This window comes from Acanthochromis polyacanthus, chromosome 8, assembly GCF_021347895.1.
Source record: "Acanthochromis polyacanthus isolate Apoly-LR-REF ecotype Palm Island chromosome 8, KAUST_Apoly_ChrSc, whole genome shotgun sequence".
NCBI lineage: Eukaryota > Metazoa > Chordata > Actinopteri > Pomacentridae > Acanthochromis > Acanthochromis polyacanthus.
The window spans coordinates 41,882,775-41,909,263 of NC_067120.1; the positions used below are offsets into that span (position 1 = coordinate 41,882,775).

Genomic DNA, 26,489 nt, shown 5'->3' on the forward strand with positions numbered 1-26,489 from the left:
ATATGACTAGGGGGAGTTGATTCGTTTAGGCTAACAAATTCTTCCTGCTGCAACCAGGTTTCAGTCAAACAGAACAAATCAATCTGGTGATCAGTTATCAACTCATTTACTAGCAGAGATTTAGACGAGAGAGATCTAATATTTAACAGACCACATTTAATTTTCCTGTCTCTGTGTTCTGTTGAAATAGTGGTATTAATTTTTATTAAATTTTTGTGGTTACTATTTCTTTTGTATATTTTTGATTTGTGTAATTTATTGAATTTTGGTGGTCGGGGGACAGACACAGTCTCAATAAAGTTAACTGAATTACTGGAGGGTGACAGCTGTGAGGAAACTGCAGAGAGGTGTATAAGACTACAGCTCTGCATCCTGGTCTTAACTCTGGGTTGTCATGCTTTAGGAGTACTAATAAAATCAGCCATATTCCTAGAAATGAGAGCTGCACCAGCCAAAGTGGGATGGATGCCGTCTCTCCTAATCAGACCAGGTTTTCCCCAAAAAGAGCTCCAATTATCAATAAAGCCCACGTCGTTTGATGGACACCACATAGACAACCAGCGGCGAAACGACGACATGCGGCCAAACATGTCATCGCTGGTCAGATCAGGCAAGGGTCCAGAGAAAACTACAGAGTCCGACATGGTTTTGGCGAAAGTACACACCGATGCCACGCTAATTTTGGTGACCTCCGATTGGCGTAACCGGGTGTCGTTACCGCCGACGTGAATAACAATCTTACTATATTTACGATTATCTTTAGCCAGCAGTTTCAAATTTGCTTCTATGGCGCCCGCTCTGGCCCCTGGGAGGCATTTAACTATGGTCGCTGGTGTCGCTAGCTTCACGTTTCTGACTATGGAGCTGCCAATGATCAGAGTTGGTTTCTCAGCGGGTGTGTCGCTGAGCGGGGAAAAACGATTAGAAACATGAAGCGGTTTGTGGTGAGCCGGGACAGCAGGCTTGAGTTTAGGACTGTTTTTCCTACGAACTGTCACCCATCCACCCGGCTGTTCGGGCGCTGCTAAGGGACGGCTAACAGATGCTACACTAGCTAAGCTATTGCGGTCCGCACCGGCTAAGGGGGCCTGGCTAGCTGCGAGCGGGTTATTTTCCATGGTGCGGAGCCGCGATTCCAATTCGGAGAGCCTCGCCTCCAGAACTACAAAAAGGCTGCACTTATTACACATATCGTTATCACTAAAGGAGGCAGAGGAATAACTAAACATGTGGCACACTGAGCAGGAGAGGGAGAGAGAGGGAGAGGAAGAGGCAGAAGCAGAAGCCATGCTAACAACACGACACAGTGCTGAAACAGGAAAAGGTTTAAATAGGTTTTATTGCCTGAATACAGTATTTAACACAAGTAGTTGCTAGCGGGCGGAAGGCTAACAAACAATAACAATGAAGAAGGCTGAGCTACGTTCTACTGCTCCTAGAGGTAGGAGGGTTAATCACAGGCCAGAACTCACGTAGGGTAAAACCCAGGTGGGAACTGAATACAAAAATACTAAGAATAACTAGAAGCAGAACGATTAACAGAAAGCAAAGCCTAAGGCTTGAACCACTACTCTTCTGAGACAAAAACGAAACTAATTCACTCACTAAGGTTAAACAGTGCAACAACAAAAATCCAATGAAACTCAGAGACGCTTGGACTGGGCTCCAGCTTATGAATGACCAGGAATGGGTCGCAGTGGGGGAATCGTTGGCTGTGGACGCTGGATGGACCGAAGGAGATGGTAGGTGGCTTTCTTGGTGGCCTCGGAAGGATTAAGGTGTGGACTGTGGGAGTCACAGTTGGCGTACAGAAGGTGCAGGTAACGAGTACGGCAGAGAAGAAACCAGAATTACTGAAGGCATACAAAAGACTAGAACTTTGACTATAGGTACGAAGGCTCATTACAGGTAGCTTCACGATCCGGCACAGGTATCTGCTTTTGTAGTTTGAGGAAGTGGCGCTGATTGGCTGAGACCTCACGTGCCATCAATCTAGCAGCTGATTACAATAAGCTCCAGCTGTCAACTGCAGCCCGCAAGAGTAGACACCTAGAAGAAACGAAAAAAGGGGAGGGGAGGAGGCACTCGACCGAGCTGTCAGCAGCAGGCCTGACACTTTTAGGAGTTAACATGGCGTCTCTAAACCACTCAGAAAGGGTGGATCTCTCCAGGAGCCTCCTGATCAGTGGACCTCATGGAGAAAGAAAAAACGTGCTGCTGCTTATTGTTTCATCACCTTAATGATGATGAAACGATAAGCAATGGAAAGCAGAGCTGTGATCCGGGTCCTGGTATAAGGGCCGGGATGACTGGTCCTGCTTCATCTGAAAGACTTCTCTAGTTCTGACTGTCTGGTAATGAAGCTCCTGGGGGCTTGTTGGTCACCCACCTGTCCACCCACCCCAACCCTAACATTCTCCTTCTCCTCTGTCCTTGTGGACTTTTGACCCAAGACTTTCAGTTCTGATGATCCAGCTCATGAGCCGATGGCTGCTGACAGTTCATCAGTGAATTCTGACCCATGTAGGTTTTCTAATTACCTCCATGTTGAGGTTTCTGTCCACTAATGCCTGCCTGTTTCTTCACGTCTTCCTGCATGAACCTGATGCTGCTGTCCACGGATGTTCTGGTTCTGACCCAGGTGTGATCCACAGACCTGAACTAGAGCCAGTTCCTGTGAAGGAGATCAGGGCTCTTCTCTATATGTTCATGCTGGTGAGTCGATGATAGAAGGTTGTCAGATGTCATTTAAAATTCTAAACTTTAGTCTAAATTCTGCTCTATTTGAGTCTGTAACAGTAAAGATCTAAAAGAAAAAACACTTTAACCGGCATTAAATATTAAACAGCAGCAAACTCTGATTTTATTCGGAAATTTTATTAAAATAATTTGGGATTCAAAGGTTTGGGCATATAGAAATAAAACTACGGGCAGTACAAAATGCACTAAGACAGGTTGCAGTCATATGGTTTAAACATTCAATGCTTAACAAGATTAAACTTTGAGTGAAACTTGAACAGAGATTAACAGTTACTCATTTTATTACATTCACAAAGACATTCATCAGATTTAAATTTCAATCTTTGCCTCTTGAACTTTCCAAAAACTTGTATTATTGGACAAACCAGTCGAGAACAATGTGAACTAACAGCCTGCAGACCTTTGATCAGACTATTTATCTAAAGTCACAATTTGAGAGACTGGATTTTAATCCTGAAAGATTTAAAATGATTAAAAACCTAATTGCATGCTCAAGAACGCTTTCAGAAATGTAAGGTTCCACATCCAATTTAGAAACATGAAGAATAAACATTTCTTATATCTGAGTGGTTTAAGCAAGAGAAAATAAAACAAATTAATCTTTGGTTTATGGAAGTATGAAAGTCTCAATCTCTTTCATCTTTGGTCTGTTTCTTCTGATTGTTTCAAGTTATAAGAGATTGATCCCTTTAATGAATATGTTCTCACTTCTGATTGGCTGCTGAGGAGCCTGCAGCAGGTGAGATTTAACACCACAGATCAAAATGATGCTCCTTCTAGAATAAACAGGTGCTGTACACGGTGACCTTGTGGCTGATCTCCTGCAGCAGCTCCTTCACAGCAGCCTCCAGCTCCACCAGCTGCTCTGCTTTTATATCCAGAGTTCTCTGGTTGTTTTCATACGACTTCTCCAGATCTACAAAATGAAAACACAATCCTGATTCAGAATGTTGTTCTGTTGATGCGTCTCTTTAGGACCAATAACTAGACCTTCCAGATAAACGCGATTATGCGATCGCATGAATTCCCGCATTAATCACCAAAATGCCGCTGATTATGCGGGGGTCAATTATTTCCCAAAAAGCCGCATAATCCCCGCAAAACAGCACATAATTCCCGCAAGAATCTCACATTTCCTCGAAAAAAAAAGAAAAATATTCGGTCCTGCTTGATTTCACAATTTCTGCATAAAATGAGAAAACTATAACGAATATAAATGGAGTTGTGAGTTTTTATGTGACGCCCGGCCTGACGTCATCAGTTCATTCACACACACTAGAAGCACGAGCTGATGCGTAGCACAGCGCCACTGTTGCCAACTTAGCGACTTTCTCGCTAAATTTAGCGACTTTCCAAAATGTCCTAGCGACTTTTTTTGTCAAAAGCAACAAGCCACAAATCTAGTGACTCTTTCTGCCGTTTTGGAGACTGACAGGAAAACTGGGATCATTCTGCAGTTACTGTTTTCAACCAGCAGCAGGTGCTGCTGTGAGCTTCTCCTCCTCCCAGAGCACAGTCTGTCAGTCCAGTAACCCCACAGCAGTCCCAGTGTCTGATTAGAGGACACATCACTCCGCGGCCAGACGGGAGATGAATCGCGCATATTTTTGAATATTTCACAACTATTCACATACTTTGCAACTTTCCGCAATTTCTCTGCATAAAATGGCATAAAAACCCCGCATATTTGTTCGCATAATCAAGGATTTTAGCCCGCAAAATCAAGGATTTTTGCCGGCATTTTTCTGGAGGGTCTAAATAACAGGTCTGAACCGAATCCACTGCAGAGCAGAAACACTCTAGAAGCAGCCTGACAGTCTTCAGAGTTTAACAGTTTCTTCAGTGTCAAAGGAATTCAGTGGGGCGGCATGGCTCAGTGGGTAGAGTGGCCGTCTTGCAACCGAAGGGTTGCCGGTTCGATCCTCACCCCGTCGTGCTCGAGGTGTCCCTGAGCAAGACACCTAACCCCGAATTGCTCCTGATGGGGTCGTGGTTAGCGCCTTGCATGGCAGCTTCCGCCATCAGTGCGTGAATAGGTGAATGTGATGTATCATGTAAAGCGCTTTGGGTACCTTGCAGGTATAGTAAAAAGTGCTATATAAATACAGACCATTTACCATTTGAAACTTAACAGTAGAGTCAGTGGTACACATTTAAACATCATGTTGCTGCCTACAGTCTAATTCACCATCTCCATGGCAACATTACACTTTAATTTTTTGCTCACATATCTAAAAATTTGCGGGACATTTTCCTCACATAAAATATATTTTAGAATGCTAGTGTGATGTTTCTGCTAATGTGGTGTTTCTGCTAATGTGATGTTTCTGCTAACGTGGTGTTTTCTGTTCATGTTGCGTTTTCTGCTAACGTGGCATTTTATGTTAACGTGGTGTTCTCTGTTACCGTTGCATTTTCTGCTAATGCGGCGCTTTCTGTTAAGGTGGTGTTTTCTGCTATTGTGATGTTTCTGTTAATGTGATGTTTCTGTTAACGTGGTGTTTTCTGTTAACGTGGTGTTTAGGGGTGTAACGGTACACGTATTTGGACCGAAACGTTCGCTCCAGGCCCATTCGGTTCGGTACAGAGGTCTACCGCGGTACGAAAATTTTAGGACCATTAAAAATGTACAGAATTTCTGTTTTACCCACATTCTAATGTAGGAGGTAGGAGGTGTGATGTCAGTGTGATGTCACCTTTAAGTAGCTGCAGCTTGCTGCTGGCTTGCAGCAGCAGCTCTTTGGCTTCCTGCTGCAGTAACTCCGCCCTTTTTTTAGCTTTGGCCACGCCCCCTGCCTTCTGACCAATCAGCTGCTCCACTGTGGCGTACTTCTCTTTCAACTCTGAGTCTAGGTCCTAAACGCACATAGAAACAGACTTGACTAGGAAACTAAAAATGTTTGAATCACCTGCTGAGTGTGATGACCTGACAGGTGAGCTCACCTTCTTGACCTCCTCTGCAATCTTTCCGATGCTCGCTGCATCCTGATTGATCCGTTCAGTGCTCAGAGTGACATTCAGAGCTTTGCCTCTCAGCAGCGTCACGTTCTGCTCGAGCCTCTGCAGCCTTTTGGTTGCATTATTCAGCTTGAGTTCTGTGTCTGCCGTTTCCGACTCCACCTGAACACAGCACAGAGAGAGTGACATGTTACCTTGGTGTTTTCAATAGGATGTCATTGAAGGTACCACCAGGTGAATATTTCCATGATGTTTGTGGGAGACAGTACTGACCGAGGACAGCAGGATGTTGGTGTTCTGGATGTCAGCAGAGGCCTGCTGGATGGCACTGCTGGCAGCCGACTGAGCTCTCTGAGCTTCTTTCAGAGCTTGCTTTACTCTCTCTGCAGAGTCCTTCACGTCAGCTGCCTCCTCACTGAGGAACCAGGAAGAGAGATTTTACCATCTTATCAGAGACTGCTGGACAGCTGAGACTTTCTAGGACCACATATCAATAAAGCAATCTGATTGGCAGTTGTAACTTAATGAGGGTCACTGAAGGATCCTTGTTGAAACAGAGCTATGTCCTGGAACTTGTTGGAGTTCCATCAGAACTAAAGCATTTCAAGCAGATGACATGGAATCTGTCCAGGTAAAGCAGTGCTCACCTAGCTTGGCGGGCCTGGTCCAGCAACTTCTCTGCTCTCCGGATGTCATCAGTGCTTTGCTGCAAGATGGTCTCGACATGTTCCAGTTCTCCCACCCTCTGCCGGATCTCATCAGTAAGGTTCTGCAGCAGCGCCGGTGTTGTTGGCATCTGCATGGCCAGAACCTCAGTAGCCACCAGCTCAATGCTCTCCAGATCTGCAGCATCCTCTAAAACACCACAAACAGGGTGAGGGTCGGTGCAGTGCAGAGTCTAGAGTTTATTGACAATGCTTTTGAATCTCTCCGAGTTACATCAAATGTAATGAAGTCATTCTCACAATATCTGAAACCTCAAAGATACCAGAAAGCAGTGATGATTACTGGAGTCAGTCTGTCAAAGCATTCATCTCCCAGCAACTCAAGCTTGTTTACACTCAGTCAGAGAATTGGATGGATGGATGGATGGATAGATAGATGGATGGATAGATAGCGTATTACTCCCGAGGGAAATTCAATTCGTCTTACGCTGCAAAGGATTGTGGGTCAGAAAATTTGGCTGCAGACTGAGTGGTATTTTTAGATAATCGATATACTGTACAGGGACAGGCTAAAGCTGCATTGCAGTATCCATACTGCTAGCATTGTGTGTACTGTGTAGTGTATACTGTGTACTATACAAGCTATGCATCACAGGATGTCGAGTTTTGAATTTTGTTGCCAGGATGTTTTTCTGGACGCTCTGACCAACATTCCTCTGCGTGGGAAGATCAATGACATCATCTGTGGGCGTGTAAACAAATGTGAGCATCTAACCCTAATCCTACAGAGATCTGGAATACAGGCTGACCCATTGTGGGGTGTTGTGTCTGGTTGGTACTGCTAGCGTGATCACATCTGAGGACAGGCACTGTATATCAGTCAGACGTACGTGTGAGGAAGTCTCTGATCTGTCTGATGAGGCTTCGCAGCTCCTCGTTGCTCTGGTCCACTTTATGTTTAGTTTTGTTGGTCTTCACCAAGACATCCTGAGCGCTCAGCTTCGCCTCATCAGCCTGCAGCTTTGCCTCCAACACCTGACAAGAAAACACAGGTGATAATCTCCCCTTCAGACCTGAATCAGAACCAGAGACCAGAACTAGTCAGGACTAGGGTTAACTAGTCACCATCTTAGAGAGCTTCTCCACTTCCTCCATGGCGCTGATGATGTCTTGCTCAGACGCTTGAGCCTTCTTCCAGACAGCGTTGGCCGTTGTTACCACGCCATTACATCCATCTCTGCCACACTTAATGCGACCGTCAGCTTCCACGCAGCCCAGACCTCCACAGGACAGGCACAGGTCCTGATCCGACGACGGGCTGCCACAGGTCTACAAGAAAAATACAGATTATAATACATATCACAATCTGAAGGAGTAGAATCCACTTCAGTACAGTTACATGTTATTCATGGAGCACCAAATCATAACACCATCTCAGGTGCACTTTACAGAGTCAGATTAAGACTTACTGCTGTAACAAGACAAACGCCAATGTATGGATAATAATAATAATGATGATGATGATGATAATCAATGATAAAACTGATGAAAGCACCTAACAGTGATACAGACAGAAACCAGATTGGTGTCATCCCTCAGTCTGGTTCTATTCAAACAGTTTAATTTTCCACCATCAACAAATGCTGCACAGAAAGAATCATTGACATGACTCATGTTATAAACTAGTGCTATGTCAATACATGTATGTGTGTGTGTATATACACACACACATACATGTATTGACACGTTTAGGGTCCTGAGCAGCTCGAACTATCAGTTTTATCACAGAGGAAAGTCTGAATGTTTCAGTAGACATAACCTCACTGGCCACTTTATTAGGTACACCTGTTCAATTTCTTATTTCTTATTTCTTATTCTTGTTCAATTTCTTACACAAATATCTACTCAGACAATCACACGGCTGCAATTCAATGCCTTTAGACAGGTACACGTGTGGAAGACAACCTGCTGAGGTTCAGACCAAGCATCAGAATGTAGAAGAAAGGGGTTTTAAGTGACTTTGAACGTGATGTGGTTGTTGGAGTATTTCAGAAGCTGCTGATCTACGGGGATTTTCACCAACAACCATCTCCAGGGTTTAGAAAATGGTCTGACAAAGAGAAAACATCCAGAGAGCAGCTGGTTGATGTGAAGGTCAGAGGAGAATGGACAGACTGGTTGGAGATGATAGAAAGGCAACAGGAACCCAAATAACCGCTGGTTACAACCAAGGAATGCAGAATACCATCTCTAAAGGACAACAACCTAGAAGAAGATGTTCTAAGGCAGCAGAAGACCACACCAGGTTCCTGTCAGCTAAGGACCGGAAACTGAGGCTACAACTCACACAGACTCACCAACAATGGACAATAGAAGGTTGGAAAAACATTGCTGGTCTGATGAGTCTCCATTTGAGCTGCGGAATTCAGATGATCAGAATATTGCACAAACAGCATAAAGCATGGATCCATCCTGCTTTGTATCAACGGTTCAGGCTGCTGCTGGTGCAATGGCGTGGGAGATATCTTCTAGATATCTTCTGGTGGTGTGATGGTGTGGTGCATATCTTCTAGATATCTTCTGCTGGTGTAATGGTGTGGGGGATATCTTCTTAGTACCAACCGATCATGGTTTAAACTCCACAGTCTACCTGAGTATTGTTGCTAACCATGTCCATCCCATAATGACCACAGTGGATCATCTTCTGATGCTACTTCCAGCAGGATAATGCTCCATGTCACAAAGCTCAGATCATCTGAAACTGGTTTCTTGATCATGACAGTGAGTTCTGTGTTCTCCAACGACCTCCACAGTCATCAGATCTCCATCCAGTAGAACCTTTACATGTGGTGGAACGAGAGATCAGCATCATGGATGTTCAGCTGACAAATCTGCAGCAACTGTGTGGTCCTATCATATCAATATGGATCAAAATTTCTGAGGAATGTTTCCAACAGCTTGTAGAAAGTATGACACCAAGAATGAAGGCAGTTCTGAAGGCATTAGGGGTCTGATCTTTGATTAGAAGGTGTACCTGTCACAGTTCCCCCTGTCTCCTGCTCTCCCTCTCAGTCCCACCCCTCTCTGTGCTGCGCCTCTGGCTGTGCCGCTGGTCGTGGCTCATTGGCTCCAGCTGCGAAAAAGAACGCAGCTGGATGTGATTACAATCAGCGGTGGATAAAGCTAGACTCACCCGTCTCCTCCCTGCCAGATCATAACGCCTGTCATGTAGGAGCTTACACTGGTCTGTCCTTCCCCTGCCTGTCTACCAGCAATTCTGCCAGCCGCCTGCCCTCGGCTCCCTGGCCGCCGCAGCGGCTTCTGTTCACCCGCCTGCCTGCCTTCCGAGTCGCCGCTGGCTCGTCCCTCAGAGCTCAGCCTCTGTACACCGTCTGTTCCCGGTGCTCCAGCCGTGTTAGCGGTTTCCTTCGGCCTGCCAGCCTCTCAAGCCGCTGCAGGCTCGTCCCCACCAAACCCAGCCTTGCTCTCTCTGTCCTGTTGCCCTCAGCGACCAACACTTGCCCGCACCGGCACGTATGTCCGGATGATGGCTAATTCCCCCCTGAGAATCACACGTGAGTTTGACTCTTTTAGTTATCACTGGATGGATCCCAGTTGAGCAGTTGAGTTTCCCTCCTGTCAACTGACATACATTTTCAGTTATATTTGAAACTCTGAGTTTTCCTAGACAGTTAGTGTTCAGTCTTCTTTATTCCGTTTTTTTTTATGTTTACCAATAAAAAGTTTTGGTTCACATGACCTGTCCTGCCTTGTGTGAGTCTCTGCACTGGGGTTCAACCCCCCTGCTCCTTGACAGTACCTAATAAAGTGGCCAGTGACTGTCCACTGTAACCAGATTCAGCCTTTTTACTGACAGCCACAGTTGTGTTCTGTAAGATCTGAAAATACAAACTTATAAATGAACGATTAAATTTTTTGCTGTAAACATCTTCAGAGTGTCTGTCGGGGTCTGGGGGGTCCAGGTGCCGGCATCCCCAGCGGTCATGGCCTGCAGCTCCTCCCAGTGTGGACAACACCAGTGGTGACGTTTTCCATGACCCTCAGTGCCATGCCATGTCTTCATACAATCATGGTGAGAGTGTGTGTGTGTGTGTGTGTGTAGATATATATGTACATACCCAGGGTGGAAGGGAAAGATTTTCTTGTTTTTATTTCAATGTTTTAATGTTGTGAAGCACTTTGTGGTGCGATTTCATCAGATGGCAAGTGCTATAAAAATAAAGATCGAGTGTAGAAAAGATTTTCACCCTGAAAGAGATTTAGTCATTTTTCTCTGTAAACTGAAGTTTCTGGATGCAGGATGTTAATTAACAGAAGCCCAACATGTTTAGTTAGTTGTGTTGTTATAACCGTGTCGCACACATACAACAGCCCACATGAAGTTTATACTCAGACCTGAACACTGTAACAGGGTTAGAACCTGCCACACATCATCAGGACCCCACCTTCTGGCTGATCTCTGACAGGTCCAGAGTTTGAAGGTCTCCTGCCAGGTCATCTAGTTCCTGAGCATGCTCAGTGTGTTTCCTCAGGAACTCCTCTCTGGTCTGGTTCAGTTTGTCCTCTGTGAGCTGCCGTAGAGCAGCAGAGGTTTCCAGTGGGCTGCCACTGTTGATGGTTGAAGCGTTGGCTCGAGCTTCAGCTGCCTGAGACTGCAGGAAGTACTTAGTGATGCTGTCTGTCGCCCCTGGCAACAGACAGGAAGTGGAAATCAGTCAAAGAGAAAATGATTGAACCTCTGGTGTTCTGAAATGGTCATCTGCCAGGTCGATCCAAACAAACAATCAATACTGAGGTGATCAATAAATGAATGTTGTCAGTTTGTAGGACCACCTGCAGGGGGCGATGCAGCACCACAGACTAGAGACAAGCAGCTGAGTCCATTTCCATTATTGTTTTTTATGGAATAGGTCATAAATATAATCTTCAACACATCTGACATGAACCCCCCAACTATGACATCATCGAGTTACCTCTGATGTCAGAGTTCTTGATGACCTCCACCTGATCCAGCAGCTCCTGAACTGTCCTCTCCAGTTTCTGAGCATCTGACGTCACAGAGTCCAGCTTAGTTTCTGCAGCAGCATCCTGCTCCTTCACCTGCACCACCGTCTGCTCGGTGTGGTTCAATGTGTGGCTCAGGGCCGCCATCAGGTCACTGACAGACAAACAGCCATCAGAGGTCACTGCTTAGTCTAGTCTCAGATTAAACATGATCTCAGATTAAACATGATCTCAGTATAAATATAAAATATGATCTCAGATTCAACATGATCTCAGATTAAACATGACCTCTGGCTAAATGTGATCTTAGACTAAAGATAAAGCCAGATTGAATATGATGATTGATTTTAAAAGGTCTCATATTGACACGATCTCATACCAAATATGATATCAGATTAACCCTTTAAGCTTCAGTCAATTCCAGCCGTTCTCAGTACAAAAAATCGCTAATATTCTATTTTTAAATTTAAAAAATGACGAAAAATACAGGGAATATTGGACGGACATCGCGAGGTGCATTTCCTTGAAAACGACCGATTCGTGGATTTTATACCGACTTCAGGACATGTTTTGGACAAAATAGTTTACTGGCTTGTGTCATCTGGATGTAAAAGGTTGGATTATGGCCGTTTTTTGTGGAATCTTTTTTGTGTGTGTAATAATAAACCTGGAAATGTGAGTCGCGCTGTGTGCGTTGAAGCCGTGTATAGAGAACGGACGGATGGATATTCGTTTTTGTCGGACAAATGTGTTTTTCTCACCCGCTGTGGTAATCGCATCTGAAAGTGGTTTATACCGGCGGATTCATGAGAATCTAAGCTTTCCATCGGCGTATAGTGTTTGTGTAATCGGGTTTGCAGCCGTCAGACATTCTTGAAATTCCTATGCAAATTAGTAAGTGTACCGCCGGCGGTACACCGACGACGCACTGAAGCATAAAGGGTTAAAGATATTCTTGGAATAAAGATAATCTCAGATTCATATGATCTCAGGTTAGGAGAATCTTAGTGTCTCACCTGGCCTGTTGCAGCAGGTGCTGGATCTCAGTCAGCGGTTGTGAAGCTGGGTTCTGGTCCAGGATGACCTGGATGTCAGCGATGCTCCTCTCCATGCTGTCCACAGACTTCTTGTAAGGTCCGCTGACTCCGCTGGCTTTGACAGCATTGACTTTGTTAACCAGTCTGTGCGTCTGATTGGTCAGTTGACCGACGACATCGTCCCATTCGGCGAAGCACTGGTGGCAGCGGCGACAGTCGGGGAAAATTCCTGTGAATCCACGTGCACAGACATCGCAGCGAGGTCCGGATACACTGTCCATGCAGACACACTGGCCACTAACTTTGTTACACTGCTGCTCCGAGATCCCACGAGGGTCGCAGTCACAGGCTGAGGAGGCAGGATAGGGTTCATTCTGATCAATAGATAGCTTAAATCTTTACTGATTTTACATGCAGACATCAGTGATCAGGACCTTCTACTACTGAACCTGCTGAGATGTTCGGTCTGGACTAGGATTCAGGACTTCTGTGTGACCTCAGGGGCCAGGTTAAAAGTAGCAGCACAATGTTTCAGCATCTTCTATGAAAGTAGGGTGAGGGTTAGGTGTTAAGGTAGATTAGGGTAAGTTAGTGTTAAGGTAGGTCAGGGTTAAGGTAGGTTAGGATTAGGGTAAGACAGGGTTAAAGTAGGTTAGGTTTAGGGTAAGTTTGGGTTAGGGTAGGTTAGGATTAAGGTAGGTTAGGGTAAGCTAGGGTAAGTTGTGTGTTAGGCTTAGGGTTAGGGTAAATGCAGCAACATTTTCTATGAAAGTCAGAGCACCGGACAAACCTCTAACCAAAGTGAAAAAGGGATAAAGAAATACACAGACCTGACCTTCAGCCAGACCTCAGGTCAGATATCAGACTCAGTCTGCATCAGAACTCAGAGCTCATTTCTCCTCCATGAACCATCATGAACCATTAACACCTCCAGAGAAAACAGCCTGAACTCTGATCCATGATTTACAATGGAGATCTGGAGGTTACACGGTTCTGCTGTGTGTCTCGGTTTTATTACAGGCTTCACTAACACACACATGGAACACACACACAGAGAACACACACAGAACACACACACATGGAACACACACACAGAGAACACACAGAACACACACATGGAACACACACACAGAGAACACACACATGGAACACACACACATGGAACACACACACAGAACAACCACATGGAACACACACATAAACAGGAAGTCTCTGAGACAAAATGAGACAAACTGAAACTTCATGTCTGGTTTGCATTAAACAACTAAAGATTCTTTCAGCAAACAGAGATTTACATTTCACTCTGAAAACTTTGTCCCTCTGCCCTTCTATCTTATGTCCTTTTGTCTGTATGTCTTTACATTTTGTCCCTCTGTCTTTATGTCCCTCTGTCCTTCTGTCTGTCTTTCTTTCTTTCTTCTGCACAGAACTTTGCATCATACAGGGTGACCCAAAACTTTGGAAACAAAGTTTAACTGCAGTGTCTATTTGAGTTGGGGGTGCATGAATTCACTCTTATTTTACCCATTTTTGTTATAGCATAATAAAATAACTTAAAAGCATAGTATTTGCTGAGTGCAATAACTCGGAAGAAAATGAATAGAAGCATAAGGTCCAGGTATGCTGGAGCAGAACTTCAAAATGCAGCCATCAGTGTCAGATTTCAAACTCTTGATAGTAAAGTATCTGACAGTTTCATTTTTTATAAACATCCAAAAGTACTATGAGGCAACATTTACTGTCCAGTTTGAGGAACCTTCATAAGCATGAATGAAGGTACATTCCAGAAGAGACCAGTGTAACCAGGTGGTGGAAACGTTCACGTCTTTGTATAAGAAACAAACATGAACATGTGGAAATATGTTTGTTTTACACTAATCTGTTACTCTTCTGAATATATCTGTGGTACTGATTTATCGAAATAACATTATATTATTTGGATTATAGACTTTTCATTTGTTTCCAAACTTTTGGGTCACCCTGTATTGTCGTCCTGTCAGTTCTGAACATCTTCTACAGTTTTAAACCACCTTTAATTCCATCTTCTTTCAGTGCAGCAGCTCAGTCCAAACTCCTGATGTGTCTGAATGTCTACAGGGTAGATCTCTGATCCCTCCTTTCTGTTTTACTGACAGAATTATTGTGTTCTTCTCCAGATGTGTCTGAATATGTTCAAAGGTTTTAATGAGGAGTAAATGTTTTAGACAGAAATGTTTTCAGACTTCAGTATCTGTGCCGAGAACTCAGCTTTTATTCTATTATTCTGCTGTCTGTAGTTGTTCAGAAGTGTCAAGTTTTCAAACTTCCCAGAGAATTTTCACTTTGGGGACAATAGTGTTTATTTTATTTTTCCTTCACTGCCTCCTCTTCTCTCTGACTTCCACCGGTTTAGAATTCATTTCATCCGGCTGAACCACACTGTGGCCTTCAGCTGCTTCACACTAACAAAGCCTCCTTGTGGATTTCAGGGATGTTTGAAGGGTCAGACAGATCTCTGGTCTCGTCTCCATGGCGACGGGACAGCCAGGCCGCAGGGAACATCTGGATTTAATCAGAGTCACAACGGATCGCAGCAGAGGAAGCTGGAAGCTGAAATGTTCCCACGGTGCTGAAAAACTTTTATTCTGTCTGGAAAGTCTGGATCTGGATTCTGGTCTAAGAACTAGACTCAGATGTGGACTGATCAGTGACTATATGTGGAACTTGATCTTCCAGGAAAATGTTTTAAACTGACATCTGACTGATGACATTGTTTTATGTTGAAAGGTCGAGTTCTCATCATGCTACGGGCTGAACCTACCGTGACATTTGACTTCGGGGTCTCCCCAGAACAGCTCTCTACACTCGCTGCATGTTCTTCCTCCGAAGCCGGACTGGCAGGAACACTGACCGCTGATCTGTGGATGAAACAAACTTTTATCTCCAGACGTCCAGCAGATTATTTAAAGCTTTTCTTCTGATTCAGCAGAAAACAGGATGGAGACTTTAGAGATGCGATCATCTCACCTCGTTGCAGGACGTCCCGTACGAGTGCTCAGGGTCACAGCTGCAGCTCTGACAGCCGCCGCCGCTCGCCATGTTCCAGGTGTCGGGAGCGCAACGGTCGCAGTGCTGACCGATCACGTTGGGCAGGCAGTGACACTGACCGCTGCTGCGGTCACAGTGACAGTCGGCGGGTGTCAAACAGCTGGACGGATCGCTGCCCAGCGGGTTGCAAACACACTCTGATGGAAAGACAATACTTTATTTAAAGACAGATATTTTATTGAAAGACAGACATTTTATTTAAAGATATATACTTTATTTAAAGATAGACATTTTATTTAAAGATAGATAAATACTTTATTTAAAGATAAATAGATAATTTATTTAAAGATAGATAAATACTGTATTTAAAGATGGATACTTTATTTAAAGATAGATAATTTATTTAGAAAGATACTCAGCATGGCATGGCTCAGTGGGTAGAGTGGCCGTCTTGTAACTGGAAGGTTGCCGGTTTGATCCTCAGCCCGTCGTGCTCATGTTGAGGTGTCCCTGAGTAAGACACCTAACCCCTAACTGCTCCTGGTGGGTCGTGGTTAGCGCCTTGCATGGCAGCTTCTGCCATCAGTGTGTGAATGTGACGTATCATGTAAAGTGCTTTGGATAAAAGCTCCATTTAAAGATAGATAATTTATTTATAGATACATACTTTATTTACAGATAGATAGATACCTTATTTAAAGATAGACAGATACTTTACTAGCATTGAACCAAAACTAGACTTCATCAAGGTTCATTAGGACCACAGCTTCTCTCCAGCTGGGACGTCTTCAGAGTTTTATTAGCATTTAAAGTTTGTCAGCAGATTGGATTTCAGGAAGACTGGTTTTCATATTCCAAGATTTTGTAAAAAATGTTTGTTGTTGAATCAAATCAAACATTTTGATCCAAATTTCTTTTACCACGTCATCGACAGGTTTCAGTCCAGGTATTTATTTTAGCCGCTGAGGTCCAGTCAGAAGTTATTTAAACACTCTTAGATGTTCTCTAGAATAAGGATCTAGGATCTCTAGGATAAGCTCTGCAATGTCATTATGCATTGTATTGTATAATGACAATAGAGAGTATTGTCATTATACAATATTCTGTTCGATTCTCTACTGTTTCTCCAGTGATGTCCATGGTTGAGGTAGTTACCACATTAACCCAGTGAACCCAGTATACTCACTCCTGCAGTCCTGCCGCAGGGCATCGCCGTAGTAACCCAGCTTGCAGCTTTGGCAGGCAGTTCCCTCGCTGTGGTACAGGCAGCGCAGACACTCTCCGGTCCGGCCGTCGCAGGACGTCGGGTCCAGCATGTCGATGTTGTTGTTGCACTGACAGGGCTGACACCGCCCCCCCTCCTCACTGGGGTTTCCATAGTAACCATGTGAGCACTCGTCACAGCGAGAACCTGGAGAGGTAAGAATAAGACCGTGACATGGTGCTGATGGTGACATCTCATACCAGAAGAAGCCATTCTTGGGTCCCTGTGGCTGAGATAAATAACAATAATAAAACATTTTATTTTATTTTACAATGTTTTATTTATGAGTTGCTTTTAGCTCAGGTGGTCTGCCCACCTGGGGTCTGTTTCACGAAGCAGGTTTTACAAACGCTGAGTTTCTTCCACAACTCTGAGTTGATCTACTCTGAGATAGAAACTCTGAGTTTTCGGTTTCACAACGGCTGATATGAGTTGGTTTAATTAACTCGGAGTAGTTTGACCCGGAGTTACGCGCGTGCACCGCAAGTCTGAAAAGACAGCATCAATGGAACCCCGATTCGACGAGTCACCATGGAAACGGGGAAGCGAAAGGCTGCGTTTTTGAACTGGAAGTTTTTAACGCGCTCATATGGCGAGTTTGAACACGTTTTTAGAAAGAAGTGCAACACCGCTGCAGCTGTAAAAGAGAGAGAGACGGCGTGGAGAACAGCCCGGATCAATGCGTAAGTTTAAATGTAGTCCTTTGTAATCGTAATAATATTACAGGGAATAACTGTCTGAATGGCAGCCTAGTAAGTTATTTCATTTTGGTGAAATCCTGCAGGGCAGCAGCTTAAGATGAAATATAAAAACATTGTTCAAACAGGTCAGACCTCGGCATTATCTCATGGAGGTACTTCATGTTGATCATGTTTTACATTGTAAAGTAGCCTAAATATTAAGTGGCTGTTTGACTGTGCAGTTGTTTTATCCACACATAGCCTAAATGTCTGCATCCATATCATGTCCTGTTAAATAATTAAGACTATTTAAACTAACATAGACTTCTGCTCAGCCAACAGAAAGAAAGCAGATGCCTGTAAAACGGTGGAATAAAAGGTCATGGATGCATATATATGTATTATATATATATATATATATATATATATATATATATATATATATGTATATGCAATATATGCAATTATCCAAATGGTAGTTTAAGTTTACTGAACCATGTCACTGATCTAGGATGAAGAGGATGAAACTGTGTCTGCTGCCTTTACAGAGGGGGATCCAGAAAGGCATATAGAGGTATGTTACTGATAGTTCTCTTCTCATTCACATTTTGGGTGGAATATAGAGTGTGACATTTAGCCTACACTGAAGTATTGCACATTCTCATCCTTTTTAACAGAGCATGGCTGGACAGCAGCAGGATGGTTCCTCAGCTTCCACTGCACAGACTGACACAGTGAGATGGATGTTCAGGAAACACCAGAGCTTCATTCTGTGGAATTCATGTGCAACTGTATCATTGAATGTCCTCTATGTATTCCCAGTTATCAGTAAAACAGATTTACAAACTGCATTTGCTGAGAAAAATCCAAAAAACAGATTAGGAGGACAGATCTGGAAATTGAAATACTGGAGCACAAGTTAGAGGTGGTGATGGTCACAGGAGAATTATGTTAACTACTGGAACATGAACTGAACTATCTTTTATTTGTAGGAAATAAAGAAGAGCAAATGAAATGTGTATCATGTCTTTATTTGCTGTGGTGGTGATGATGGAGACTTAAACTCTAAAGTGATTCTTGCATACGGTGTCTCTGACTGCTCTGCTGTCCTGGATAGCTGCAGGTGGATGGGCTCATCATCTGGGTCTTCAGTTTGTAGGGCAGGGTGTTGCTCTCCTCTAATAGTGGTGATATTATGAAGAACAACACATGCCACAGTAATATCACAGGCCCTCTCAGGGGTCACCCTGAGGAGACGTAGGCTCTGGAAACGGGCTTTCAGCAGGCCTATGGTCATCTCCACCCGGGCTCTGGTCCTGCAGTGAGTCCGGTTGAAGTTCTGTTGGGGGCCTGGTTCAGGGTCAGGGTATGAGGTCATCAGCCTGGGTTGTCATGGTAACCCCTGTCACCCAGCAGAAGGCCATCAAACTCTCCTGTAATGTATAGAGGATACATCAGAGCATATTAAAGGAGGGAGACAAGAGAATTCTATTGTGAAAATCTTTATGCTGCTGACCACGCTGCAGTCTGTTGCTCAGGTTAGACTCTCCATAAATCCTGGAGTCATGAACAGACCCAGACCACGTGGCCTCCACATTAGAAATGATGTATGCAGCATCACATCTGATCTGGACAGTGCAGAGAATGACAGATGTTGAACTATGATGCAGTCTTTAACATTTAGAAACAGTAGTCAGTCTACCTGTAGCCTACCTGCACATTTATGCTGTGAATGGACTTCCTGTTCATGATGTGAGGGAGCTGTGATGGGGATGTGTGTGCATCTATGCAGCCAATCACACTGGGAAATCCTAAAAGAAATTAAAATGACTAATCCCAGTCTGAGGCTGCAGCACAATGTCATTAACAGAATATGATTTAAAATGAATGTAACAGATCTCTACATCATTCACCTGTAATCCTGTGGATCCTCCTTGATGTTCTGACAGGTTTATGTCCACAATGATGGTAAAAGTCGTTTCAGAGCCAGGAAAACCTTTCTGACTGTCCTCCATACAGTTGTCTTACTCTGCATCTCTGACATTATATAAAAACTTTCATTTGCAAAGAACCGCAGCAACACACAATATCTGCTGGATGTGAGAGCATGACTGGTTGGTAATGTAAATGTAAGGACGGATTAGGTTGTTTATGTAGATTATGGACTTGAAACGATTATGAAACGGTACCGCTCAAACCGATAATTGTCCGGAAATGCGAGAACATTTATGCTCGGTCTGATAACAATCTACCGACGAATATTTAATGATCTGTGCAGTAATGCTGCTCCTTTATCCACTGGATCGTTAATAAACGCTGTTCTACGCCAAAACTCGCTCGCTGACTGACTGAATGAATGAGGAAATGAAACAGCGTGTGGCTGAAAGAGGGCGGAGACGGAGAGAAACTGGAGGTTTTCTCAGATAAACCTGCTGGTGACCAGGTTAGAGTCATAGAGTCTGTTACTGCGGTAACTGACCGAGAGCTGAAGTTACCCCTCTTTGTGAAACAGGCTAGAGTTACCCCGCATTCCATGGTTAGAGTTACTTCACTTAATGAAACGGAAAACTCTGAGTTTCCCTCATTTCAGGGTTAACAAACTCAGAATTTTTCCCTAAAGCTGCTTCGTGAAATAGGCCCCCTGGTGGAGGCCATGCCCACTAAAAAAACCATAAACTCTCACACAGGTTCCATCTTTGTTCACAATGACAGACTGTTGCTAAAAGGGAACACTGGTTGCTTTGAGGGACTTAAAGTTATTTTAAATTTCATCAGTGATGGTTGGAATGATTCTTTAGTGCCGCCTCTTTTACAGAATGTTTACAGCACGTCGAGTTTCATCCATAAGCTCTTCTAATGGAACTACAACCGAGACTTTAGCTGCTCTGACTTTCAGAATTTAAAACATAAATTCCATTTTTAACTTTCTGCAAATGCAGCTGAACTGTTTCTGTTTCAGATGAAACTGAGCATTCCTCTGCTGTCAGTGTTTACCTTCCAAACAGGTCACATGAAGTTTAAAGCTGCAGCTGGAAGTCTGTAAACACCCTCCAGTTTTATTAACTAAATGTTCCTACGGTTTATACCTGAATGTTTGTCTTTAAGCCCTTCAGTAGATCCTTGTTGGGGTTTGAGGTGGAAACAAACGTGGAAGTCAGTGATTCATGCGTCTGTCAGCAGCTCATATCAGCTCAACATCTGATTTCCGTCAGTAATAACAGACCTGAAGCCTCATCACATTCCTGCGTCTGCATCCGGTAATTACACAACTCAGATTAAACCCTGTTTGTCTCCACAGGCTGCAGTTGTCAGCTTCAAAACTCAAAGAATCACCTGGAAAACCTCCTGAGAACCGGAGGCTGTGGTGGAAACGTTCTGTTTCTGTTCTGTTTCTACCATTTCTGTTCTGTTTCTACTGTATTTTTACTGTTTCTATTCTGTTTCTACGGTATTTTTACTGTTTCTATTCTGTTTCTACGGTATTTTAGTCACACGTCGTGTTGCATCCACAAGCTATTAAAAGTTTTTCTGTGATTAATAAAGTTTTTAACCTCAGTGTTTATAAACATTTTTGCTGTGATAATAAAACGTTTCCTTGTTGACCTATAACATGTTAATAAAGTTTTTGTCTTTGTTAATAAACCTGGTTTATGAACACTGTGTTAATACAGTTTTTATTTGTTGTTAATAAAGTTTTTACCTCGGTATCCAGCACTGCAGATGCAGACAGCCTGTTGCAACTCATCTCCACGGTAACAGCTCGCTGCAAACTGTCGCCGGCTTTCAGGGCCATCAGGACACATACAGGGACGACAGTGGTCACCTGACCCCAGCACTGGGTCGCCATAGTAACCATCCAAACACCTGAACAGAGGAGAGACAGAAATCTGATCCTCTGTTGTTATGGAAAGGTTGTCTAGGATGGATGGATGATGGATGGATGATGGACGGATGGATGGATGGATGGATGGATGGATGGATGGATGGATGGATGGATGATGATGGATGGATGGATGATGTTTGGATGGATGACGGACGGATGGATGGATGGATGATGGTTGGATGATGGACGGATAGATGGATGAATGGATGAATGGATGATGGTTGGATGGATGGATGATGGTTGGATAGATAGATAGATAGATAGATGGATAGATGTACCTCTCACAGCTGTGTCCAGTGCTGTGCTCCCTGCAGTCGATGCAGCGTCCAGTGTCAGGGTCGCATGTGTCGGCGTGTCCGTTGCAGGAGCAGCGTCTGCAGGAGGGGAAGCCCCAGTGTCCTGGCAGGCATCGGTCACATTGTCGCCCGAACGCCCCGGAAACGCAAACGCACTGACCGGTCAGCTGATCACAGAACTGGCCATGTGAACCCTGGGTGTTGCACGCACACGCTAAAATAAAACACAACATGAGGCAGTGTTCATGAGCAAATATAGGCTGGAAAACTGGCAGTGGTGGCTCCATTCCATTCTGTTTGTTTTTATCAGTTCAATCTCTGCAGCACTTCCATATGTCTGACACGTCCATTAATTTATGGTCATTCTCTGAATGATCAGTCTGCAACATTAACTTAACCTACAGTCTTCTATCTAAACTATCTGACTGACTAAACTTGCAGTCTTCTATCTCAACTGTCTGAGTGTAACTGCAGAGATTCTGACCTCGGCAGCCGTTGGGTCCAAACTGGAACGTGGCCGGAGCACATCTGTCGCAGCTCCTGCCGACCACGTTGGGGCGACACTGGCACTGACCACCGCTGGGGTCACACACAGTGCTGAGGGAGCCCTGAGGGTCGCACTGGCATTCTGGGAAATGAAGTCAAAGACAAGAGACGCGTCACATCAACTAAGAAAACTACGAAGTCCTCAGAGATCTCGGCTCAGAGAGTTATAATGATGGATTTACGAGGTCTGAGGACACTTCAGGAATGTGACGAAGAAGAAACCATGTTGAGTCTTGTTGAAGAAATGAAGCTGGAGGTCAGAGAGGGAGATGATGATGAGTGACATTAATCAGATTAACAAACAGAGAGTTTGAAAGACTGCAGAGAAAAGAACAATAGAAGAAGGTGATAATGTGAGGGCTCCAACGTTAATGCTGGAATGAAGAACTATGGCAGAAACTATGATTTATTTCAGGAGAGAAGAAAAAGTGATGAAAAGCAATGACTGTTGTTCAGTATGAGATGGTCATGATTCAGTGCATCTGCTGAGATGTTTGGATCACTGTAAACTTTCCCTTTCATACTCTGTAAATCTTAACCTTCACATCTCCCTGGTATTCTTCTGGTTGTGTAGAAGATTAACGACTGCTTTAATTTCCAGCCTTTCGCTTGAAATACTCTTGATGAACTGATTGATCGGCTTTCCCATACTTTTGTCTGCTCTTCATTTTTCAAGCTTCTTTTCTCTTGTTTATTGCTCCTTGTTTGAGGATTCAGTCAGGATTCACTGCTGTGTTTAGTGTGCACTACTACTCCAAAGTTTAGACACACTGTCTCATTCAATGTTTTTTCTTTATTTTAGTGCATGATGGGAAGAGCTTTGGTATGTCCGTCTAGTCCTGTCTGCAGCAGAGGAGGGCTGTAACAGATTTATTAAACCCTGAGGGGAATTCCTCCTTTTCTGTTCTCATTTCACTGAGGTTAAAGGTCAGAGTCCAGAAGCTAAGCAGGAATATTTTCATCTTATTTGCTGAACCTCTCTGACTTTGCACCACTGAATGCTCTGGAGTTTTCTTATGAATATGAGAGAATGGTGAAAAACTCCTGAATCACTGGTACTTTGAATGAAAAGATCTTTTTTGGGGTTATTTCTGCTTGGCCCCACATTCTGTTGCTTGGTGCTTCCATGTAAGGACAAGGTCAAAGACAAGGGAACAAACATCAGTCACTAGACTTTAAAGCAAACTCCTGCTGACAAGAATAACCTCTGTGCAATTTTAAGGTGGACTGGCATACCTTTAGCACCCTGGTGCAACATGGCAGAGATGCTGAAGATGAAGTTTCTACAGATGTCTGTCATCTGCGTCTTGACAACACTCTGGCTGTTCTCCAGACATCGATAGCGCTGAAATGTTTCCCAGCCACTGTTTCCACTGGAATCTGCTTCCTCTGAGGTGGTGAAGATGTCAAGGTTCTTACAGTGAGGCATCAAGACAATCTGAGAGAAAGAGAAGACCATGGAATCAGCTGATTGAACTCTGAGTTACTGAGCTGGAGATCTGTAGAGTTTCTCCAGACATCTGAACCTCAGTAGCTGTTAGTATGTTGACATGAGGCAGTGGCACAAAGTAAGGAAGTAAACGAGTGAATGCACAGAAGAGTCCTCCTAGTGTCTGTCTCCAGTTTTACTGTCTGTCACGCTGAGCTCAGTGCTTCCTGAAAACACCAAATTATTTTTTACTTTGCTTCAGTCCCTCACTGATCAGTCGTAAGCTTAAGAGCTTCCTCACCGAGTCGATGAGCGTGTACGGAGACTGGACATCGCTGAGGGCCGAGTATAGCGGCAGACTGAGGCGGACCGTGTAGTTCAGACCAGACTCAAAACAAACCGGTCGGGGAAGAACCACGTATCTGCAGAAACAAGAAGTATATGCTCCATTCAGCACTAACCACCTCCATGGTTCCCCAAGCTGACAGGCTCAAAACAACCAGAAAATTCAGTCAGGATTCACTGCTGTGTTTAGTGTACACTACTAGTCCAAAGTTTAGACACACTGTCTCATTCAATGTTTTTTCTTTATTTTTACTACTTTCTACATTGTAGATACTGAAGACATAAGAACTATGAAGCAAGATATATGGAACTATGTAGCAAACAAACAACTGTGAAATAACTCCAGATATGTTTTAGATTTTAGATTCTTTGCTTTGATTCCTGCTTTGAACCCTCTTGTTATTCTCTGAAGGAACTTCATGAGGTAGAACCTGAAATGGTTTCACTTCACGTGTTCCTTGTCAAGGTTCATGAGTGGGTTAGCTGGAGTCTTCCTCTTGGACGTCCCTTAGTTCTGCCCCTAGTTCTGCTGCTATAGGCCTAGGCTGCTGGGGGACCTCTCTGAATGCACTGAGCCCTTCTCTATCTACCTTTATAGTTAATATATATATATATATATATATATATATATATATATATATATATATATATATATACCGTTATCGCATTACACTAACTCTGTTTCCCCCTGTGCTATTTCTCTGAGTGTCCCTGGTCCCAGAGCTGGATGCTTCAGATCTGTGGTTGCTGTCCCACCAACTGATCTAGTCTCCATCATGTCCACTGTGGGATGCTGCTGCTGACCTTCCTCCAGCCCTCTGCTTCCAGCTGCTCATTTCCACCAGTCTACTCTGCATCACCCTCACTATACTTGATAAGCTCTCCTACGTAGTATATTTAATGCCAGAGCTGCACACCAGAACAGGAAACTATGAATCAGTTTACATGTTAGCTTCTACTTTGTATGTATCATCTGTCTGATCATACATGTATCCAACTGTGTGTTATATGTTCCTTGTCCCCCCCACCCCACCCCTCTTCTCCCATCCCTCCCCCTCTCTACCTCCTTCCAGCAGCAGATGTTCCCCCACATAAAGAGCCGGGTTCTGCTCAAGATTTTATTCCCTGTTAAATGGTGTTTTTCTATCCACTGTCTCCTTAGGGCAGCTCTGGGGTTCATATGGGTTCTGGAAAGCGTCTGGAGACAATTTGACCTGTAATTGGTGGTATATAAATACAGTTGAATTGAATTGAACTGAATAAATGTCACACAGAGTTCTAGTAGCAGACATATCTCTACATTAACTGTTCAGAGGAGACTGACCAATCAGGCCTTTATGGTCCAATAGCGGCTAGGAAACCAATGCTAAAGAAAAACAACACGCAGAAGAGATTAGTTTGGGCCCAGAAACACCGGGAATGGGCATTAGACCAGTGGAGATCTGGGCTTTGGTCTGATGAGTCCAAATGTGAGATCTTTGGTTCAACCTGCCATGTGTTTGTGAGACCAGAAAAGGTGAAGGGATGGTCTCTACATGCATGGTTCCACCATGAAGCATGGAGGAGGAGGTACGATGGTCTCTACATGCATGGTTCCACCATGAAGCATGGAGGAGGAGGTACGATGGTCTCTACATGCATGGTTCCACCATGAAGCATGGAGGAGGAGGTGTGATGGTCTTTACATGCATGGTTCCACTGTGAAGCATGGAGGAGGAGGTGTGATGGACACTGTTGGGGATTTATTCCCAATTGAAAGAACCCTGAACCAGCATGGCTACCACAGTATCCTGCAGTGAAATCCCATCAGGTTTGGTTTAGGTGGACCATCATTTTTTCTCCAACAGGACAATGAGCCCAAACACACCTCCAGGCTGTGGAAGGACTATCTGACCAAGAAGGAGATGATGGAGATGACCTGACCGAAACCCAATCGAGATTGTTTGGGATGAGATGGACCACAGAGTGAAGGCAGAAGGACCAACAAGTGCTCAGCATCTCTGGAACTCCTTCAGGACTGCTGGAGAACCATTTCAGGTTCTGCCTCATGAAACTCATCCAGAGAATGCAGAGAGTGTTCAAAGCAGGAATCAAAGAATTTAAAATATAAAACATCTTCTGACTTATTTCACACTTTGTTGTTTCCTACATAATTCCATATGTGTTCAGTCATAACCCTAACCCTAACCTTCAGTGAGAATCTACAATGTAAATAGTCATGAAGATAAAGAAGAAGCATTAAATGAGAAGCTGTGTCTGGTCGTGTATATCTGTGTTGGATAAATTCTGTACGGGACAACCAAGCGGCTGATGTCATGCTGTTTGAATGTGTACTGCTGCTGTTATAATAAGAAAGGCTTAAAACAACATTTAAGGTCATGGCATCTCTCTCAGGTAGGTGTGTTTGCTTTCTTCACACTTGTAGCTTGAGGCCTCAGGTAACAAACAAAAGCATCAACAGACAGCATGTAGCTGATACGTTAGAATGTACAGAATGCACAGACACTACATGTTACTTGTTCTGCTGTTCATCCAAGAGAGATGTTCTTGCATATCAACATATTTGAGTTGAAA

The 26,489-nt window shown here is 43.9% G+C and overlaps 1 protein-coding gene and 1 long non-coding RNA gene across 11 annotated transcripts in view; one reads left to right on the top strand and one right to left on the bottom strand.

Annotated features, from left to right (window-relative positions):
* LOC110971039 (laminin subunit beta-1-like) overlaps positions 1-26,489 on the bottom strand; it is a 176,029-nt gene that overhangs the window by 24,594 nt on the left and 124,946 nt on the right. For 9 of the 10 annotated variants that reach the window (XM_051951628.1, XM_051951633.1, XM_051951635.1 and 6 more), the window contains 18 exons: positions 23,872-23,992; positions 23,378-23,579; positions 22,080-22,223; positions 21,578-21,809; positions 21,117-21,280; positions 16,659-16,883; positions 15,452-15,669; positions 15,246-15,342; positions 12,425-12,794; positions 11,378-11,562; positions 10,850-11,091; positions 7,509-7,712; positions 7,274-7,418; positions 6,366-6,573; positions 5,992-6,133; positions 5,704-5,880; positions 5,457-5,616; positions 2,857-3,676 (listed from right to left, as the gene is read on the bottom strand). In XM_051951628.1, the coding sequence (XP_051807588.1) occupies positions 3,537-3,676; positions 5,457-5,616; positions 5,704-5,880; positions 5,992-6,133; positions 6,366-6,573; positions 7,274-7,418; positions 7,509-7,712; positions 10,850-11,091; positions 11,378-11,562; positions 12,425-12,794; positions 15,246-15,342; positions 15,452-15,669; positions 16,659-16,883; positions 21,117-21,280; positions 21,578-21,809; positions 22,080-22,223; positions 23,378-23,579; positions 23,872-23,992 (3,376 nt within the window). In that variant the 3' untranslated portion in view covers positions 2,857-3,536. Of the gene's footprint in view, positions 1-2,856; positions 3,677-5,456; positions 5,617-5,703; positions 5,881-5,991; positions 6,134-6,365; positions 6,574-7,273; positions 7,419-7,508; positions 7,713-10,849; positions 11,092-11,377; positions 11,563-12,424; positions 12,795-15,245; positions 15,343-15,451; positions 15,670-16,658; positions 16,884-21,116; positions 21,281-21,577; positions 21,810-22,079; positions 22,224-23,377; positions 23,580-23,871; positions 23,993-26,489 lie in introns of those variants that run through there. The other variant, XM_051951629.1, reaches the window with a different exon arrangement.
* LOC127535003 (uncharacterized) lies at positions 16,890-18,431 on the top strand. The gene is made up of 2 exons (XR_007943651.1): positions 16,890-17,419; positions 18,094-18,431. It is a non-coding gene; the product is annotated as an uncharacterized LOC127535003 (long non-coding RNA).